Genomic DNA, 22,265 nt, shown 5'->3' on the forward strand with positions numbered 1-22,265 from the left:
GTGCATGGTTATGTATCAATCTTTTTTGGTATAATTGCCTTTAGAAATATTGGAGTTGAGGGCTATGAGGAGCTGGCATGAAAGAAGAGTCAAGGCTGGGCCTTGATTTTATAGAATGTTGGGCAGGTTTGAGGGGACACATCTTCCTCTTGGTCTTGTTTTGTATGTTCTTAGGAAGCCGTCACAGTTATAGTTGGTTTTGATTTTCTAGTATTAAATTGAAGTATTGATGCCATTTTGAACACTTAAGATGAAACTACATTTTAAGGACATTGTCAGGACGTTTGCAGTGCATTTTCATTTCACCACTTCTGAATACTTAAACATGAGTAGGCTGCATTTTGATTGTGTATTCTTTTTCAGAGATTTCACTGTGTTTGTATTGAGGAAGTTATGCCATGTGATTGGAGGGTTCCAAAGCACCGCCACCTTGAACTGTCCTATCTGTCCATCTTCCTTCCCACCTATCTGCTCCAACCTCCCCTCCAAACTATTACCATCAGTCTTTGCCTGTATCTGCAAATCATCTTCCCAGCTACCTTCCCACAGCCCTACTACCATCCTCCCATTTATCCCTCAATCCACTTCTGTTATTCAAGACTGTTCAGGGAATCCCTAATAGACTAGACCTGGAAGCCTTTCTTGGTTCGTCCTGGAGACCGTACTCTGTGGCAGTCTGAAATATAAAAGTCTTACAGACAGTTTTGTTTAAATTATTATCTTTTATTTACCAATAGCATCAATGTTATGCTATAACATAAATACCTACAAGTCAGGCTTGAGCGAAGGTTAGCAGAGTAGCAGTGCCAGTTCTTACCCCTAAGAACTCTCTCCGGCTACTCCCCTTATCATTACACACAAGCTGTCTTTATACAGAAATTGGTACTAAAATTACAGAAATCATCACATGTCCATAATCAGATAAAGCAGCAATAAAATGGCAAAAGTTTGTAAAGGAAGAGAAACTAATTGCCAGGTCTGGGTGTGCTTGACTAATTAAGCTACAAGCACATCCAAGTGGGAAACTGTGATCAAACCAGGCCAAAAAGGCTAATTGCATTTAGCAATTAATAAGAGCCTTTATTTCTCTAAGGCTCAATTGTCCTTGACCACTCTCAGTTTTGCTATCTTTACTTCTATTGTTAGACACTCTGTCCTGAAAGAAATAGGGCAGAATATTAATAATTTTAGCTTTTGTGTTTGAACAATGAGTGTGCCATTTGGCTAGATAAGATTCCCTTTTTTAACAGTACATCATAACAAGAGACTTGTCTAAACTATGTGGGAAAAGGTCATGAGGTAACCCCGCTCAGCTATCATGTCTAGTATCGTTGTCCTACAAAATGCATTTTTCTTTTAAAATCTCTTAGATTCTCAAAATGCAAATTAAATTCATAACATGCCCAGATCTTGAGCTCCAGGGAACAACACACAAACATTCAATCCAAGCTAAGCAAGTGTACACTCAAATCAGACCACAGTTAACCTTTCCACTAGCTTCCATCCTGTCTCTCCCTCTCTCTGTATCCCTTGAACCCTTAGGCCAGTGAATGTAATTTACAGAAGAATGTTTTCTTTCTCTCTCGCATATCAACATCTTCCAACTTTATTACTATGTCAGTTTCAGCCTTTGTGTTTTCCTAGCTTGTAAGGGTAATGAGACGTTCTCATTCCAGAATGGAAGCTCAGCTCCCTAATCTTGACCATAAATTCAAATCTGCTCAGTGTGGTATACATGAAAATGTATCAGGATTGTTCTGTTATGTGTATATTCCATTCAGTTTTATTAAATTACAAGTGTTTTTCCTATTGAGTATGAGTCTACAATATAAACCAGAAATTCAGTTATCTGACATCCAACTGTGAAATATGCACAGCTTCTAGCCCTCTGGGTCAAAAGGAAATACTGCCACCTATTACACAAGTGAACAAATGTTATCACCTTATTCACACCAATCCATTGACACGAGGAACAGATGTCCTTAATTCTTCTGAACAAGTGCTGCTCCCCTCCCCCTCTGTGCTCCACTGCTTTCCTGAATATCCTGTAGCAGATGTGTGAGGCCACAAGCTTTTTCATCTCCAACCCCACAATTCTGATGAACGGCTTATGCCTGAAATGTCAATTCTGCTGCTCATCAGATGCACCTGCTGTGCTTTTCCAGCGCCACACTTTTTGATTGCATGTTTGTGTTGTCAGTTATCTGTATGGGATTACTATCTGGAATTAGGATATATCAATGACACTTTAATCTTCTAAATTGTTTTATGGTTGTTGTGGAAAAGAACATGAAGGGTGAAACTTTATTTATAGATTTATGTTTCTGAGTTAGAGATCAGTTCAGTTCCAAGAATTGTCACACAGACTGGCTGTCCCATTCATTTTTGTAAATAAACTTCAGCCAAGAATAAAAAAAAATTAAGACTTGGGTGAATAACTAGGAATTCAGGAATTTTCCAAATAGGAAGATTGGTGTAGAACTAAAAACAAACATCTCCCTCGAATTCTGATGGCCTTCATCCTAAGGTCTTTGAGAAGTGGCTTTGGCATTGATATGTTGATGTAGTTTTCCAATATTTCCTATGTTCTGAAAAGATTTCATCAGATCGAAAACTAGCAAGCATGACTCCTGTATAAATTAGAAGTATGGCAGGCACCAAACGTTCTGATTCGCTTAGCATCTGTCATAGGTAAAATGCTGAAATCCTGTATTAAGGAGGTTAGAATGAGATATTCAGGAAGTCTCAAAGCAATCTGATAGTCACTGTTTGTGAAAAGGAAATCTTTTTTTTATTGGAATTTAAAGAACTAACAATGTGTTCTTTGAGTATAGTTAAGGTGGGGAGAAAGAGAGATTCTTGATCAGTAGAGGATTTGAAGGGGAAAAGAACAGGAAAATAGGTGTGAGGAATGTCCAATCGGTCATGCTCCTATTAAATAGCAGAGCAGGTTTGAGGGGCTGCATGGAATACTCCTATTCCTATCTTTTATCATCTTATGGATACAAAGGACCCTGCAGATGTGCTGCATTTCAAAGGGCATTTGACCAAGTACCACCACAAAGATTATGATGCAAAATATGAACTCATGGAGTTGTGGGTAATACAAATGGGTTGGATAGAGGATTGATTAATTAACAAACTGTTTAGGCATGGGTCATTTTCAGATTTGCAAGATAAGCTAAGCAGGGATGTTTTACGACAAAAAAAGCTGGAAAAACAGTAATATTTTACTGAATTGTACAGAGCATTGGTGAGGACACACCTGGGGTGGTGTATAGTTTGGCTGCTTCATTTAAGAAAGGCTATAAATGGAATTGAGATAATTCAGAGGAAGTTAATTTGACTGATGCCTGAGGTGGGGGTGTGATGAAGGCTAGCTTGTGATGAAAGTTTGGACAGGCTGGGTCTCCAACTTTTGACGTTTGAGAGATGAACCTACTGAGACACAATTTCCTAAGGAGATTTGACAAGGCAGAGAGTAAATGATGCTTACCCTTTTGAAGAGACTTAGGAGCACGATTTCAGTTTGATATGGAGATGATGAGAGAGTTTTGCTGTCAGAGTAAAAAATTTTTTCAGAAAGAAAGAAACATATGCGGGGGAAAATGAGGGAACAGCATTTCCCTGACAAAGGAAGTCAGGGACAGGATAAAAGTAAAGGCATAATGTGGCAAAGGTTAGTGTGAAACCTTTTTAAAAACTGGCAGAGGATAAATTGAAAACACTAAGTGGTGAGAGTATGAAATATGACAGTAAGCTAGCTAGTAGTAAAGATTATAAGAAAATTTTTAGATGTCTAAGGGATATGAGAGAGGTAAGAGTGGACATTGGATCACTGGGACATGAGGCTGGAGAAGTAGTAATGGGGAACAAAGAAATATTAGAGGGACTGAATAGGTAATGTTACAGTCCAGGATAAACCCTCCTGCTTAATTTAAAACCAGCAACACAGAAAAATGTATCCTATGTAGTAATCTGTAAAGTCTTGAGTGGCCAAGAACTAATTAAAGTAAAAATTAACAATTTTATTTCTTAAAGTATAATAGAGAATAATTAACTAACAACTGTTTACAATTCCTTACTCTAACTGATCTGTTAACTTCCCTTCTATAATGCTAGTCTGATAAAGCTACCGATTACGATTTACAGGAAAATTCAAATTTTAAAACCAGCCACTGGTCGAATCTTCTCTTTATCTTGGTTGGTAGATTGGCTCTCCAGGTCAGTGTTGAGGTTTTTCTGTGCAAACATCTTCTCTGGACAAGTACCTAAGCGTTCTGACTAGCAGTTTACAGCTGTTGTTCTGGTGGCAGTTCTCCTCACAATTGTTCAATTTTCCCCAGTCTTCTACCCCAAAGCATCAAGGTGTTGGCTTTTAAGATTGTCATAGAGATGTACAGCATGGAAACAGACCCTTCGGTCCAACCTGTCCACACCGACCAGATATCCCAACCCAATCTAGTCCCACCTGCCAGCACCCGGCCTATATCCCTCGAAACCCTTCTATTCACATACCCATCCAAATGCCTCTTAAATGTTGGAATTGTACCAGCCTCCACCACATCCTCTGGCAGCTCATTCCATACCCGTATCACCCTCTGCACGAAAAATTTGCACCTTAGGTCACTTTTATATCTTTCCCCTCTCATCCTAAACCTATGCCCTCTAGTTCTGGACTCCCCAAACCCATGAAAAGACTTTGTCTATTTATCCTATCCATGCCCTCATAATTTTGTAAACCTCGATAAGGTCACACCTTAACCTCCGATGCTCCAGGGAAAACAACCCCAGCCTGTTCAGCCTCTCCCTATAGCTCAGATCCTCCAACCCTGGCAACATCCTTGTAAATCTTTTCTGAACCCTTTCAAGGTTCACAACATCTTTTTGATAGGAAGGAGACCAGAATTGCACACAATATTCCAACAGTGGCCTAACCAATGTCCTGTACAGCCGCAACGTGACCTCCCAACTCCTGTACTCAATACTCTGACCAATAAAGGAAAGCATACCAAATGCCACCTTCACTATCCTATCTACCTGCAACTCCACTTTCAAGGAGCTATGAACCTGCACTCCAAGGTCACTTTGTTCAGCAACACACCCTATGACCTTACCATTAACTGTATAAGTCCTGCTAAGATTTACTTTCCCAAAATGCAGCACCTCACATTTATCTGAATTAAACTCCATCTGCCACTTCTCAGCCCATTGGCCTATCTGGTCCAGATCCTGTTGTAATCTGAGGTCACCCTCTTCACTGTCCACTACACCTCCAATTTTGGTGTCATCATCAAACTTACTAACTGTACCTCTTATGCTCGCATCCAAATCATTTATGTAAGTGACCAGAAGTAGAGGACCCAGCACCAATCCTTGTGGCTTACATTGTCAATATACTTAATTCAAACTTGATTGGAATTTGGTATTTTTGCGGCTTTAATTTAAACTGATTGGCCTCAGTTGAATCTGTTTTGTTGTTTCCGGGCAACTAGCTACCCCAGTAGCTGGAACATGTTACATTGTGTCTTACTGAGAACACTTGGTGCTGTCACTGCTAGCTTTTACTCTCTTATCTTCATAACACCTCCCCCCTTGAGAAAAAATGAACTGTCATAATGAAAAGATGGCTTTTTTTTCTCTACTTTTTAAACACATTGCCCTAACATACAGATAATATTAATATGTTCACCTTAACTTCTTCCCATGTTTGTGTGTGTGTGTGTGTACCATTAAATAAAGACAGATCTCACCTAAACTCTCAGTTAAATCCACAATAATGCTTCTGCAATTACATTCTTCTGACCCACAACATATATGATTTTTAAATTAAATATCTGTGACATAAGACTCCAATGAAATAGTCTCACATTCTTGCCTTTAAAGAGTTCTAAGAATATAAGCAGATTGTGGTCAGTGAACGCATCCCTCTCCGACACATTGTTTGTGATATATACATTAAAATGTTGTAAGGCCAAACTCAGTAGTTCTTTTTTCGATTTGTGGAGTATTTCCTCTGGTGAATGTTGATCATCTTCGAAAAGTAGCCAACTGGCAGTTCAATCCCATCCTCATCTTCCTGTGGGAGTAAAGCTCTAAATCCAATGTTACTAGCATTGATGGTTTTGAAAAGTTTGGTGTAGCTAAAATTGGTTTGCTGGTTAATATGGCTTTCAAATGGTAGAATGTCTCCTGGCATTGTTCTGTCTGCTGAAACTTTATGTTCCTCAGCAAATCAGTTAACGGTGCCACGAGACTTCCTATAGAATCAGAGCACCTCTTTCTTCAAGGTTGGTCATGGAAATTCCTCGATAGCCTTCGTCTTTGCATTCTGTGGGGTCAACCTTCCATGACCGATGTTATGTCCCAAGACCGGGTGCTCCGGTTTCCTCCCACAGTCCAAAGACGTGCGGGTCAGGTGAATTGGCCATGCTAAATTGTCCATAGTGTTAGGTAAAGGGGTAAATGTAGGGGTATGGGTGGGTTGCGCTTCAGCGGGTCGGCGTGGACTTGTTGGGCCGAAGGGCCTGTTTCCACACTGTAAGTAATCTAATCTAATGTCACTTCTGCTTTCACGAATTCTGTTTTATTTAGGATTGTCATTAGTTTTGCTTCTCATAGTTGTTCAAAGAGCTCTGCCAAATGTACCTCGTGATCTTTCCAGGACTTACTAAAGATCAGTGCATCGTCCAAATAGACTGCACAGTTTGTTAACCCAGCCACAACTCTGTTCATGAGCCTTTGGAATGTGGCGGGTGCGTTCTTCATTCCAAAGGGCATCACTTTAAACTGATATAGCCCATTTGGGGTTACAAACGCAGAAATTTCTTTTGCCATCTCTGATAAAAGTACCTGCCAGTAACCACGCATTAATCCAACTTGGTGTAACTGGCTTGTCTGATTTTCTCAGTACAGTCCTCCAATCTAGGAATTGGATATGAGTCCGATTTTATTGCGGCATTGACCTTCCGATAATACATGCAGAATCGCTGAGTCCCATCTGGTTTGGGGATTAAGACGATCTGCGAACTCCACTCGCTCTGGCTTGGTTCGATGATGTCCTCGTCGAGCATGGCCTCCACCTTCTTCTGGACCTGTCTGGTTTTGAAATGTTTAAGCCGATAGGAGTGTTGTTATATCAGAGCGGTATTTCCTTTTGTACATGAAATAGACAATAGCATTAGTCCTCCCCATCTGATGCTTAGGTATGTACTTGTACTGCAGTAACAAATCTTTCAACTGCGTTCTGTGCTCCTGAGACAGATGGCTTACTAAGCTATCCAGTTCCTCAAGGGCTTCTTCATTTTTTAAATCTATTTTGAGGCTCATCAAAATCCACATCACCTGGATTTGATTCCTCACTCTGCGAGGTAGTAACTAACACCTGTTTCTCCAGTTCTTTCTCTCTATAATACAGTTTCATCATGTTTATGATATACTTGATACCTTTTTTCTAGCTGGCATCTTTACTAGATAGTTCACCTGACTCAACTTTTTCTCAATTTGATAGGGACCACTAAACCTGGCTTTGAAGGGATCTCTTATCATTGCTAACAGTGCTAACACGTTATTCCCTCAGGAAAACGTCAGAGTCTCAGAGGTTTTATCTACAACTTACTTCACGATACGCTGTGCCCTCTTTAGATGCTGTTTAGCTAACACACTTACTCAATTTAGTTTCTCCCTCACCTCCGATACTTAATCTAAGTATGAGATCTCTGACTTTGGTGCTGTCGATTTTTCTTTAAATAATTTCAAGGGCCTCTCCGTTCATGACCGAATATTAACTCAAAGGGAATGAACTGAGTAGACTCATTTGGAGCATCTTTAATGGCATGGGAATGGAATACCTTTATCCCAATCACTCGGGTAGTCCTGACAGTATGCTCTCAACATGGTCTTCAGGGTCTGATGCAACCTTTCTAAAGCTCCCTGGGATTCAGGATGATACGCACTAGATTTAAAGTGCTACCTAAGCTATCCATAACTACCTTAAACAATGTAGCAGTAAAATTAGATCCTTTGATCTGACTGAATCTCTATGGGTAGCCCATACTGCATGAAGAAATCTACAAACTTGCCTACCACCCTTTTTGCCTTGATGCTTCATAATGGAATTGTCTCTAGAAATCTGGTAGACACACCTATTATGGTTAACAAATACTGGTTCCCACTTTTAGTTCTCACGAGGGGACCTACACAATCCAATTAAAATTCACAGGAAAGGTTCTTCAAATGTGGGAGTTGGCAACAAAGGTTCTGATTTTATTACTGCCTGTGGCTTACCTACTATTTAGCATGTATAACACAAACTTCACTCCATCCTTGTGCATTCGAGGCCAATAAAAATGTTTTTGTACCTTAACCTGAGTCTTTCGTACCCCTAGGTGACCTCCTACAGGTAGTTTGTGTTACCCATAACACCACCTGTCTGTATGCTACCGGCAACACAGTCTGGTGCCCTTTGGCCCATTCCTCCTCTGCACTAACCTGCCATGGTCTCCATTTCCGCCTTGGGATTCTACCTTTCAGATAATAACCATCTGGAATATTCTCTGCCTTGTTTTCATCTTTTTATCGTCTTGTATTGCTGTTGCAAGTCTCCTACTCTTTCAAGACTAAACACTTCTGTCTGACCCTCCCCCCTCTGTCTTTTCAGGTTTTTCCTGCGCCATTATGTGAAACAGGATGTCCGTTAACTGAACCTCAACTCCTTCATCTTTCTCTTCACTTTTTGCTTTGTGTTGCCACTTTGGTAATGGGATCAAGTTACCACACAGTCTGGAAAAATACCAGGATATTTTTTAAAACTCCTGAGTTTCTTGGTCTTTCTTGGGCTTCTGCAAGGCAAGGGGTGTCACTCCCACCTTGGATCCTGCCAAATCATTGAGGAGGAAGTGAGGACTGCAGATGCTGGAGATCAGAGCTGAAAATGTGTTGCTGGAAAAGCGCAGCAGGTCAGGCAGCATCAAAGGAACAGGAGAATCGACGTTTTGGGCATCAGCCCTTCTTCAGAAATCACTTCCTGAAGAAGGGCTGATGCCGGAAACGTCGATTCTCCTGTTCCTTGTATGCTGCCTGACCTGCTGCGCTTTTCCAGCAACACATTTTCAGCTCCTGCCAAATCATTCCCAAGAGTAAACTGAATTCTTGGAACTGACACACTGTCAATCACTCCCACTGTAACTTTCCCAGTCTTGAGTTGGCACTCCAACCTGATCTTGCATAGGGAAAGGCTAAATTTCTGTCTGTCTATCCCACAAACTCCCAAACTGTCAGGTAACTGATCAGAAAGAATGCATATTCGCTCATCCCTTACTATCAACGACTGGTTAGATCCTGTATCTCTCAAAATTATAGCTTCTTGTCCTTCTCCCCCTGTTCTTTGAGTAAGCTTTACTCACAGAGGCAAATTCTTTGTAGAAATCAGGTACTAACTCCATACCCAGACCCTGCCTAGGCTGTGCACTCTTCTGCAGCTCCTCTGCTCTTCTGGCAGTTAAAACACCTTTTCCCAGTGTCTTTCTGAAACCACTGGCACGATAATTTTCTATGTCCTTCTCTATTACAGTGAAAACGCCTGAGGCCTTTTACCTCCTGTCCACTCTCTTGGGCTTCTTTTAACCAGTGGTAAATTCTTATCGGTACTCTCCACTCTTGGTTTTGTAGTGTAAGATCTCCCCTTCTCACAGGACGAAATTCTGGCCGGAAGCTTGTCTTATGCACCAACATGTATTCATCTGCTAATTCTGCTGTTCTTCTCACTTCCTGAACTTTGTTCCTCCACGTGAATTCTTGACATCTCTGGAAGTGAGTTTTTAAACTCCTTGAGCAGAATAATATCTCTTAGAGCCTCAAAGGTCCTATCTATTTTCAAAACACGCACCCATCAATCAAAATTACTATGTTTAATTCTTTCGAACTCAACATAATTCTGACCTGGTTCCTTCTGTGTGTTTCTGAACTGCTGTGTATATGCTTTGGTACCAATTCATAGCCTGTTTAACCTCTTCATAATCTCTTGACCCCTCATCTGACAGTGCAGCAAATACCTCACTAGTTTTGCCTACTGGTTTAGTCAGAATTAGCATTCAGACTAACCCATAAATCCTCAGGCCACTCCACCTGCCTAGCCAATTTTTCAAATGAAAGAAAGAAAGCTTCAACATCTGTCTCAACAAAATGTGGCAGAGTTTTGATTATATTTATATATATCACTGCCTTCTCTTGATTTCCATCATGTCAACTTGACCTTGCTACCTAAGTCGTAACTTCAAGTTCAAATTCTCTCTTTTTGTCTCTCCCTTTCTTCTCTCTCTTTGCTCAGCTAAGAACTTCTCCCTTTATAGAAGTGAGAGAGACAGGGTAGTTGTTATGGGGGACTCAACTTTCCAAATATTGACTGGGGACGCTATAGTACAAGTACTATGGGTGGGTCAGTTTTTCTCCAGTTTGTGTGCAGGAAGGCTTCCTGACACAGTATGTAGACAGGCCAACAAGGGGCAAAGCCACATTTGATTTGGTACTGGGTAATGAGCCCAGCCAGGTGTTAGTTTTGGAAGTAGGTGAGTGCTATGATGATAGTGATCACAATTCTGTTATGTTTACTTTAGTGATAGAAAAGGATAGGTGTATACCACTGGGCAAGAATTACAGCTGGGTAAAGGCAATTATGATGCGATTAGGCAAGATTTAGGAAGCATAGGATGGAGAAGGAAACCAGGGGATGAGCACATTAGAAATGTGGAGCTTATTCAAGGAAAAGCTCCTGTGTGTCCTAGATAAGTATGTACCTGTCAGAGAAGGAGGAAGCTATAAAGCGCGGGAGCCGTGGTTTACAAAGGAAGTGGAATCTCTGGTCAAGAGGAAGAAGAAGGCTTATGTTAAGATGAGATGTGTAGGCTCTGTTAGGGCGCTTGAGGGTTACAAGGTAGCCAGGAAAGACCTAAAGAGAGAGCGCACGAAGCGCCAGGAGGAGACATGCGAAGTTGTTGGCGGATAGGATCAGGGTAAACCCTAAGGCTTTCTATAGGTACTTACGGAATAAAAGAATGACAAGAATAAGATTAGGGCCAATCAAGGATAGTAGTGGGAAGTTGTGTGTGGAGTCAGAGGAGATAGGGGAAGCACCAAATGAATATTTTTCAATAGTTTTCATCCGAGAAAACAACAATGTTGTCGAGGAGTTTACTGAGATACAGGCTACTAGACTAGGTATGATTGAGGTTCACAAGGAGGAGGTATTAGAAAGCCTGCAGTGTGTGAAAATAGATAAGTCCCCTGGGCCAGGTGGGATTTACCCTAGCCGCCTCTGGGAAGCCAGGGAGGAGATTGTCGAGCCTTTGGCATTGATCTTTAAATCGTCATTGTCTACAGGAACAGTGCCAGAAGACTGGAGGAAAGCAAATGTGGTTCCCTTGTTCAAGAAGGGGAGTAGAGACAATATTGGTAATTATAGACCAGTGAGCCTTACTTCAGTGGTTGGTAAAGTGTTGGGAAAGGTTATAAGAGAGAGGATTTATAATCATCTAGAAAAGAATAATTTGATTAGGGATAGTCAGCATGGTTTTGTGAAGGGTAGGTCATGCCTCACAAACCTTAGAGTTCTTTGAGAAGGTGACCAAACAGGTAGGTGAGAGTAAACCGGTTGATGTGGTGTATATGAATTTCAGCAAGGCATTCGAAAAGGTTCCTCACAGTAGGCGATTGTGCAAAATGTGGAAGAATGGGATTATGGGAGATATAGCAATTTGGATCAGTAATTGGCTTGCTGAAAGAAGACAGAGGGTGGTGGTTGATGGGAAATGTTCATCCTGGAGTCCAGTTACTAGTGGTGTACAGCAAGGGTCGGTGTTGGGTCCACTGCTGTTCATCATTTTTATGAACAACCTGGATGAGGGCGTAGAAGGGTAGGTTAGTAAATTTGTAGACGACTCTAAGGCTGGTGGAGTTGTGTATAGTGACGAAGGATGTTGTAGGTTACAGAGAGACATAGATCAGTTGCAGAGCTGAGCTAAGAGGTGGCAAATGGAGTTTAATGCGGACAAGTGTGACGTGATACACTTTGGTCGGAGTAACCGGAATGCAAAGTACTGGGCTAATGGTAAGATTCTTGGTAGTGTCGATGAGCAGATAGATCTCTCTGTTCATGTACACAGATCCTTGAAAGTTGTCACCCAGGTTGACAGGTTTGTTAAGAAGGCATACAGTGTTTTAGCTTTTATTAATGGAGGGATCGAGTTCCGGAACCATGAGGTTATGCTACAACTGTACAAAACTCTAGTGCGGCCACACTTGGAGTATTGTGTACAGTTCTGGTCACTGCATTATAAGAAGGATGTGGAAGCTTTGGAAAGGGTGCAGAGGAGATTTACTAGGATGTTGTCTGGTATGGAAGGAATGTCTTACGAAGAAAGGCTGAGGGCCTTGAGGCTGTTCTCATTAGAGAGAAGAAGGTTGTGAGGTGACTTAATAGAGATATACAAGATAATCAGAGGGTTAGATAGGGTGGACAGGGAGAGCCTTTTTCCAAGAATGGTGATGGCGAGCACGAGGGGACATAGCTTTAAATTGAGGGGTGATAGATATAGGACCGATGTCAGAGGTAGTTTCTTTTACTCAGAGAGTAGTAAGGGTATGGAATGCTTTGCGTGCAACGGTAGTAGATTCACCAACTTTAAGTGCATTTAAGTCATCATTGGACAAGCATATGGACATACATTGAATAGTGTAGGTTAGATGGGCTTCAGATTGGAATGACAGATTGGCGCAACATCGAGGGTCGAAGGGCCTGTACTGTGCTGTAATGTTCTGTGTTCTATAACTCCATTTTCCTTAATTGTAATAAAAGTTTTTCTACCTCCACTGTACTTGTTTGTTTCTCAGATACACCTAAGTGCTTGAGTAATTCCTTTACAATTTCAACTTTATTTCTGTCCTTAGTTAAACCCAAACTTACTATTTGCTAATCCTAAAAGTAAGACCTTTTTTCTTTCCTTCTAAACTTTCTTGGCAAATTTGAGAATTACTTTCAAATCCCAGAACCTCTTTAGCAAATTTAAGAGCCATTTCTCTCTCTTTTTTTTTTAGTTTATTAACCACAAAGCACCAAAAGTAAACAAATTGCCTCACCGAAGTTTTATTTAAAGATCTAGGACACTGCAAGTGTTTAAATCTGCTGGGATTTGTCGTACCCCCCAAATCTATTCAAATCTATCTAAACTAGTTCAAATCACAGACCCGAGCCCCCAAACTGTTATGACACAGGGTAAACTCTCCTGCTTAATTTAAAACCAGAAAAGATTTATCCTGTGCAATAATCTGTCAAATTTGAGTGGCCAAGAACTATTTAAAGTAAAAATTAACTATTTTATTTCTTAAAGTATAACAGAGGACAATTAACTAACAACTGTTTACAATTCCTTACTCTAATCTATCTGTTACCTTCCCTTCTGTAATACTAGTCTGATAAAACTCCCAATTACGATTTACAGGAAAATTCAAATTTTAAAACCAGCCATCGGTCGAATCTTCTCTTTTATCTTGGTCAGTAGATAGACTCTCCAGGTCAATGTTGAGGTTTTTTTCTATGCAAAACTCCTTCTCTGGAGAAGAACCTATGAGTTCTGACTAGCAGTTTACAGCTGTTGGCCTGGTAGCAGTTCTCCTCCCAACTATTCTGTTTTCCCCAGTCTTATACCCCAAAGCATCGAGGTGTTGGCTTTTGAGATTGTCAGTATACTCACTTCAAATTTGGTATTTATTTGGGGTATAATTTAAACTGATTGACCTTATTTGAATTTCCAGGCAACTAGCTACTCCTGTAGCTGGAGCACATGTTATATTGTGTCTTACTGAGAACACTTGGTGCTGTCACTGCTAGCTTTTATTTCCTTAAAGGTATGGTGCACCCACATCTTTATAACAGTACTTTGCATCAATTTTTATAGTGGAACACACCATAATTTCGAGAGTCAGGTGGCAGAGGTGAATAACGTGGCCATCAGTATGGAGACTACTGAAGAAACTGAAAGGTGTGAAGGAGGCTAAATCACCTAGGCCAGATGGACTGCATCCCACAGTTCTGAAGGAGACTTCCTCAACTATGTGAAGGCATCGGTGGTGATCTCTCAGGAATCATTGGAGTCAGGAAGGGACTGAAAAATGGCTAATGTAACACCACTGAGCAAGTAAGGAGGGAGGTAGAAGATGAGAAACTTTATAGGCCAGTTGGGCTGACCTGGATAAGATTTGAGAGTCCAGTGTTTAAGGATAAGGTTATAGAGTAGGTAAGAGTGCTTGGAAAGATTGGGCAGAGTCGGCATGGCTTTGTCAGGAGAGGTCATACCTCATAAACCTGTGTGAATTCTTTTGAGGAGGTATTGAGGAGAGCCAGTGGGCATGATTGATTTGGAATGCCAGAAGGCCTTTGACAATGTGCTGCACAAGAGGCTGCTGAATAAGAGCCCATGTTGTTAGAGCCAAGGTATCGGTATGGATAGAGAATTGGCTGACTGACAGAAGACAGGAGGGATGGAAAGATTTTTTTCATGATGGCAACAGGCGACAAGTGGAGTTCAGCAGTCAGTAAAACTTTGGATGTGGAAGGCTCCTTTAGGGCCTTGGATGGAGGTGAGGGAGGAGGTGTGGGCACAGGTTATGCAATTCCTGCGGTGGAAGGGGAAGGTGTCAGGATGGGAAGGTGGGTTGTAGGGGGGCGTGGACCTGACCAGGTAGTCACGGAGGGAACGGTCTTTGCGGAAGGCGGAAAGGGGTGGGGAGGGAAATATATCCCTGGTGGTGGGGTCTTTTTGGAGGTGGTGGAAATGTCGGCGGACGATTTGGTTTATGCGAAGGTTGGTAGGGTGGAAGGTGAGCACCAGGGGCGTTCTGTCCTTGTTACGGTTGGAGGGGTGGGGTCTGAGGGCAGAGGTGCGGGATGTGGACGAGATGCGTTGGAGGGTATCTTTAACCACATGGGAAGGGAAATTGCGGTCTCTAAAGAAGGAGGCCATTTGGTGTATTCTGTGGTGGAACTGCTCCTCCTGGTAGCAGATACGGCGGAGGCGGAGGAATTGGGAATACGGAATGGCATTTTTGCAAGAGGTAGGGTGGGAAGAGGTGTAATCCAGGTAGCTGTGGGAGTGGTGGGTTTATAAAAAATGTCGGTCATCATTAATGGAGATGGAGAGGTCCAGGAAGGGGAGGGAGGTGTCAGAGATGGTCCAGGTAAATTTAAGGTCAGGGTGGAATGTGTTGGTGAAGTTGATTAATTGCTCAACCTCCTTGTGGGAGCACGAGGTGGTGACTGCACATCCACCAATATCATTTATTGTATACGTTGCTCCCGATGCGGTCTCCTCTACATTGGGGAGACTGGACGCCTCCTAGCAGAGCGCTTTAGGGAACATCTCCGGGACACCCGCACCAATCAACCACACCGCCCCGTGGCCCAACATTTCAACTCCCCCTCCCACTCTGCCGAGGACATAGAGGTCCTGGGCCTCCTTCACCGCCTCTCCCTCACCACCAGATGCCTGGAGGCAGAACGCCTCATCTTCCACCTTGGAACACTTCAACTCCAGGGCATCAATGTGGACTTCAACAGTTTCCTCATTTCCCCTTTCCCCCACCTCACCCTAGTTCCAAACTTTCAGCTCAGCACTGTCCCCATGACTTGTCCTACCTGTCTATCTTCTTTTCCACCTATCCACTCCACCCTCCTCCTTGACCTATCACCTTCATCCCCTCTCCCACTCACCTATTTTACTCTATGCTACTTTCTCCCCACCCCCACCCTCCTCTAGCTTATCTCTCCACGCTTCAGGCTCTCTGCCTTTATTCCTGATGAAGGGCTTTTGCCCGAAACGTCGATTTTACTGCTCCTTGGATGCTGCCTGCATCGTCCAGCACCACTAATCCAGAATCTGGTTTCCAGCATCTGCAGTCATTGTTTTTTACCCTGCACATTTTTAGACTGTGGGAGAACCGGAGCACCCAGAGGAAACCCACGCAGACACTGGGAGAATGTGCAACTCCACACAGACAGTCGCCCAGGGTCCCTGGCACTGCTGAGGCACCATGCCAGAGGAGCTTTACAAGAATGATACTGGGGATGAACTGGGATTTAGAATGGTGACAGGATCTATTTGAAACTTAGAGAATACTGAGATGTCTGGATGGAGCGGACGTGGAGAAGATGTTTCCACAAGTGGGAGTGACTTGGACCTGAGAACACAGTTAAATTGAAGGGATGACCCATTAGAACTGAAATGAGGAATTCCTTCAGCCAGTGTGTGGTTAATCTGTGGAACTTATTGCTGCAGAGGGGTGTGGAGATTGTTATTGAGTGAATTTAAGTTAGATAGGTTCTTGCTTAGTGAGGAGCTCAATGGTTCTGGGAAGAACGCAGAAAAATTGAATCGAAAAACATATCAGCCATGACGGAATGGCAGAGCAGATTCAGTGGGCCAAATGGCCTAATTCTGCTCCTGTGTCTTAGGAAATAAAGGCCTTCAGGACAAGATCATTTAGTAAGACATCCTTGTTCCCTGCAGTTGTATGTGGTCTAACTACCTGGTATGGCAACTCTAACTATCAAGATCGGAGACGGTTACAATGTAGTGCTGTTACATAAGTCCAAACAGCTCTTTGCCATCTTCGGTCTGGCCTCCCTCTCAAAGGAGGTGAAATGTCTTCCAACTCTTTTTGGTAGATTTTTAGGTAATTCAAATCCCTTTTGTGATTTGCAATCATCCTCCGAACAATTATCTCTGTAGCGATTGTAACAAAATTAGTCAGGTGAACCTGATAGTATGAGTTCCTTGATTGGGGCTGTGAATCTGGTCCAGCAAGGGAGCCCTGACTGACAAATGAAAACTGGACTGTCAAACATCCTGGTCACTCTGAGAGCTGGATCAGTGTGAAGGCCTGTCCGTGGAAATAAAAGGTTGATTTGGTGCTGGATACTGGCCCCTCTGGAGTTTTTCATGTTCTGATTTGTCTCTTTTGGACTTCAAGTTTTCTCCATTCCGTTTCCATTGCTTTATTTTCATTCTTTCCTTCTCATTTCTTTTATCTTTTTGTTTTCTTCCTGTTCCATTTTGCTTTTCCTCAAATTCAAGGGTATTCACTTACTGTTTTTCATGAAATTCGAGTATCTTTTTCATTTTAACTTTCTTAGCTGAATCCAGTTGTGAATGTCGATTTTCATGTTTCTTGTCTTCTGACTTAAAATGTTCGACAGTCACTTTGAGATCTACTCCTTGTGAGATTGTTACCTTCAATTTATCTGCTAACTCTCTGTTCAACATTGATCACCAAAAACGTTTAGCAACATTCAAAGCTATTTTGAAAAACCATTCCTTTCAGTAAACTTTACCACATGATTCTCTTTATATCCATTACCTGTTTGTTCAAAAGACAGACACAGACCCCTTAAATTCAATAACTTTAAATCCCAATCTAGAGAAACCATTTATAATTCCAGCAGATGATTCTGCGGGAAAAGTCAAATCAAGGAGTGAAAACTGACTTGATAAATCTTTTCTCTTTTGGTTAATGTGGTTGTCAGTCAGTGAAACATTGTCACAAATGCTGCAGATATTTTTTAACAACAGGACAGAAGTTTATTATTTAAATGAAGAAATAATATATATGTATATGTAAATGTCGAAGAGTTCAGAAAAATCTAAGCGTACAACAGCAAAACAAAGTTTTCACCCAATTTCACAACACCAATTTACAGATATTGTAACTCGGAGCAAGTAAGTCATGTCTTAACTCCTTGGGCTTCTATTTAATTGGTTCTTGACAGTTTCTTTGTCAAGAACTGTGGAGTCTATTCAGAGTCTTTTTGCCAGATCTTCCAGTAACTCTGAGAGCCTAAATTTATTTAGTTCTAATAACTTGAAGATTCCTAACTAAACTCCTGGTTTAGAGATTTCACTAACTATGCCATTCTACTGAGGTTACTGTGTTTTTTGAGCTGTCCTATACTCCTGTAAGGACCCTGATTTGGTCTCCTCAAAAGTGCCCTAAAACCTTTTGTGTTTTCTAAACTAAAATCATTCCTTAATTGTTCTAAGCCTAAAGCAAGCTGAGTGGATACTCTGTTAGAAGCAACCACTGTATAAATCCTTTTCTATTAACACACCAGAGAGCCATTTGCTTTCTGAGCAATGTTGGATTAGGTTCACATGAACTCTGACCTTTTAAAGAAAATCCTTTGTAAAAGTTACTCTTACCACATCCAAACATCAAAAATAATACCTTTCATCATGTAATTAGATGTTGATGAGAGATTTCAAAGGTCAACCAGATCAGTTCAAGGATCAAATTCTGTTTTCGTCAGGGAGCAAATCAGCAAAAGTGATTCACTGATGTTTAGAAGCAGAAAGTTTCTCTGTTTAGATTGCCTTGACATCCAAGTATTTGGATGCAGTGGCAAGAGGCTTTAGGCAGCCATGGCACTATGATCAGCAGTCTTGAGTCACTTAAGACTTGGCAGAAGTTCTGAGGAGCTGAGAAGATGACAATGTCATGTTGGTAATAGCTGTGGCTCAGAAGAAGGCCTGTGAGCTATTGATAATTAAATGAAGTTGATTGGGGAGGTAAAGGAGACCCACCAGCAGTATTTTCTTGGTGCAGCTAAGAAATATTGGAGCTTCGAGTAATCCATTAGTAGTGCCAGCTGAGAGAAACTATCTGTTGGCAAAATAATGGACTTGCACCTGTGTATAAAAGTACTGGAGTATAAAGTCAGGAATCCAGTGAAACACCTCTAGAGAAGAGATTAATTAGCTGAATAGAGAATCATTAAGGCTGTCTGTGATAGTGTAGCTTTTGAGAGAATTCTGAAGCTAATGTTCAAAAGTGTAGAATTAGAAACTCAACTTGGAGGCAAATTTAAAAGGCATCTGGATGTGGGGGAAGAGGTGGTTACGAAGAGTTCTGTCAGATCTGTCTTGATCACATTTGCTATTTATTGCACTCTTTGGGGTGTTTGTTAATTCTTATTTATCTCATTAATTCTGAGTGTTAGGGTAGAATTTGTATGCATCTAATCTTGAACAGTAAATTTGATTCTTGTTAAAAATAACAGGGCATCCTGAAGTACTTTATACTAAAGTACTTTTGAAGTTATTATAACATAGGAAACACCGCTGTCAATTTGTGAGTTCAATTTGTGCTTGGTGAGCTCCTACAAACATAGCATGTGTTTATTTTAAAGCTGAGAGAACTGACAGGGCCTCAATTTTAATATTTCATCCAAATGACTGTCAGTCTCAGAATAAGATGCAAACCTAGAATCTTCTGACTCCGAGTCACACTTGCTATCTTCAGACCAATACCCTTATTTTAATATTCCCTCTTATAGTCCAGAATTTAGAACCCCTTGGCTCTAGTCTAGGCAATAAATTTGATTGGTCTTAGTATTGCTCCCAAAGGTTGATGCCATGGATATTTGTTCCATTGGACAAATCAAAGAAGTGTATGGAACTATGCCCACTAAAAGTATCTCTAGATTGACTATTGGGGTTTCATTAATTTCTTTATAAGTAGGCAGAGCAGGAGTAGGTTATATAGCTTGTTGGGCCTGCTCTGCCATTTGATTCAGTCATGGCTGATCTTTGTTTTGAGCTCCATTTTCTGACCTGCTTCCCATATCTTTTAATTTCCTGAAGCCAAAAATCATCCTACTGTATTTCAGTCTTAAATATATTTTGTGATGCGTCACTATGAATATGATCAGAATACTAAATAATACCCTTGCAGTTTTTTTGACTCCTTGACTTAATTTGATCTCTCTCATTAAATGTCATAGTTAGTAACTTTGCAAACTTTATGTATTCTGTTGTCCTGATGTGGAAATTGCTTGTATTTTTAAATATGCTATTTAGTTTTCAAAACAGTTTTTTTTTCTTTTTCCAGGTTCAGCGAAAATGATTATTTCATACTGGTTGTTCTGTTGTGCAGCTTCTCTTGAGTTTGCCTGTGTTGTGAATGAAATGGCAGTTCATGGCTGCATCCAAGACTGAGGAGTGTTCTATAGACCCCAGTGGCAAAAACAAAGCTTCACTCAACCCTAGTCCAAAATCTTTTTTTTATGGTCACCCACAGGAGAGTAGACCAGCTTATTCTGTTTCCCAGCATCCACTATGGGAATGGGATGGCTATAATGTGATTGTACCCGTAAGGAAACAGAATACTTGTTCAGGAACGTCTCAGAATGTTGCAGGTCACCCTTATCCTTCTCTACCAGGAGGTAATGGCAAATCAGTAACATTGAGTTCGCACACAGGTTTTCGTTCAAATGTTTTGATCAGTCCTTTTGAAAACTCACCTCTTCATGATCGAATTGGCCATGGCTGCAGATCTTATCAGAGACTTGAGTCCCTGGGTTCACGGTTTAATGGACTAGGAGGTAGAACTGCATCAAGTTCAGCAAACATTAACAACTTTATCCCCTCAATCCCCTCGAGAGCAATCTCTTGTGAAAATTTAATGAAACCCAATGGTGCCATTACCCCAATTTCACAGCATTATGGTTCTCATAGTGCTGGTTATGAACCTCTGCTCTTGGGCAGAAATGGCCCCAATCATGCAGGTAAACCTACCTCACTATTTCGCAAACCTTTACTGAACACAAATGCGTTCATGAGACCCACCAGTGCCAAAGTGCCTACACTTCAGAAATGTGAAAAGAATGCCAAGACTTTTAATGGAAGTAATGAATTTGGAGACTCAGAAAATGCAGCAAAGCACAATGGTAGCAATGCTAGGGCTATCTCTGGAAGTGCTGTTCATGTTAACATAGACCTTAAGTTGGATCGACCTTTACATCAGAGTGAACATTCCCATGGTAACTTGAAGAGTGCTATCAAGCTAACCAAAAGTAATGCTGGGGATCCAGAGCTTAAGTTTACAGAAGCGATAAGAAGGTTGTCAGAAGACCGCACCCCGAAGAATCATGTGATTGAACGGTGTGTAACATTTTCAAAAGAAACTGAAGGCTTAGCTTCTCAAGGTGTTCATTTTCAGAATGGCCCTTTCAGCAGTGCTGCAGGATTATTGAAAAAAACTGTGCCAAATCTCATTCAGGAGAGAAATAATTTCCAAACAGTCTTAAAAGCTGAGCGAAGTTGTACCAATGTTAACTTGGAGCTTGCAGCTAAAGAGAACTGTGCAAGTAAAGATAATCTAATTGCTCGTACCAACAAAACAGCTGTTGGTATTTTATCCACCAATGTGCACATCCAGAATAGTAGCCCAGTCAGTTTTGCAGCATCCCCGGACTTTCATCATGAGGCTGACCAAAGCAAGAAGTTGATCTCTGTTTCTTCCTCTAAAACAAACGCTGGCTCAGTCACGCTACAGATTGCTGCCATGCAACTTAAGTGTGCAAAAAAGGTTGAAAAAACTGTGGAAAAGCCGAAGAATGATGCAGGTCCTCAAGACTCTGAGTAAGTATCCTTACAGTATTTCCCAACTTATTACATTGCTAATATTCTATTAAATATTTAAGTCAACCTGTTGCAAAGAAGTGATTAACATATAAAAATGTGGCTGTGGATGCAATATGTTATGATTTGATGAATAGCCTATCTGCATTGGGTTGATGAGTCTGATTGTTTTTGCTTCGTTCTCACACCACTCAAGATGCTAGCATACTTCAAAATGCTTGGCTGTATTTCTTGATCTTTATTGCAAAGGAGTTGGAGTTTGAAAATAGGAAGGTCTTATTTGAGACAGTGCTAGGAATACTGTGTATAGTTTGCTTTCTCCTAGTTAAGAAAACATTACTGACATTAGAGATGGTTCAAAAGAGCAAGATTGATTTTGAGATAAAAGGGGTTGCCTTTTCAGGAATGGATAATCAGATTACACCTTTTATTCGTTAGAGTTCAGAAGTAGGATAATATTATTGAAACACCAGAAGATGGGACCAGAATCATTGGAACTTGTGCTGGGACCAGAGTCCTAGCGAATCGCGTAGCCGGGGCCGTAGACAGCTTTTAAACTAAATAGGGAGAGGGGGAGGGTTCCGTTGTGTGGGAAATTAGAAAACCCGATGAAAGGAGGAGGTGCGAGTGCAGAACTCAGGAGGGGTTATTAAAATCTCCAGTGCAGACAAAATAGGACAGAGTATTTGGAAAGGGTTAGCATTCAAACTTCAAGCACACTGGGCAAACAAATGACAATGAGAAGAGGGACGGTTAATGCAGGATTGAAGGTGTTGTGTCTGAGTGTATATGGTATAAGGA

The 22,265-nt window shown here is 41.2% G+C and overlaps 1 protein-coding gene across 1 annotated transcript in view; it reads left to right on the forward strand.

Moving 5' to 3' along the window:
* Nucleotides 1-22,265, forward strand: part of ttll4 (tubulin tyrosine ligase-like family, member 4) — a 106,584-nt gene that overhangs the window by 14,237 nt on the left and 70,082 nt on the right. The window contains exon 2 of the mRNA XM_072579948.1: nt 19,933-21,464. Within this exon, the coding sequence (XP_072436049.1) occupies nt 20,005-21,464 (1,460 nt within the window). The 5' untranslated portion in view covers nt 19,933-20,004. The remainder of the gene's footprint in view (nt 1-19,932; nt 21,465-22,265) is intronic.

Source organism: Chiloscyllium punctatum, chromosome 10 (assembly GCF_047496795.1).
Source record: "Chiloscyllium punctatum isolate Juve2018m chromosome 10, sChiPun1.3, whole genome shotgun sequence".
In the NCBI taxonomy this organism is placed as follows: Eukaryota; Metazoa; Chordata; class Chondrichthyes; order Orectolobiformes; family Hemiscylliidae; genus Chiloscyllium; species Chiloscyllium punctatum.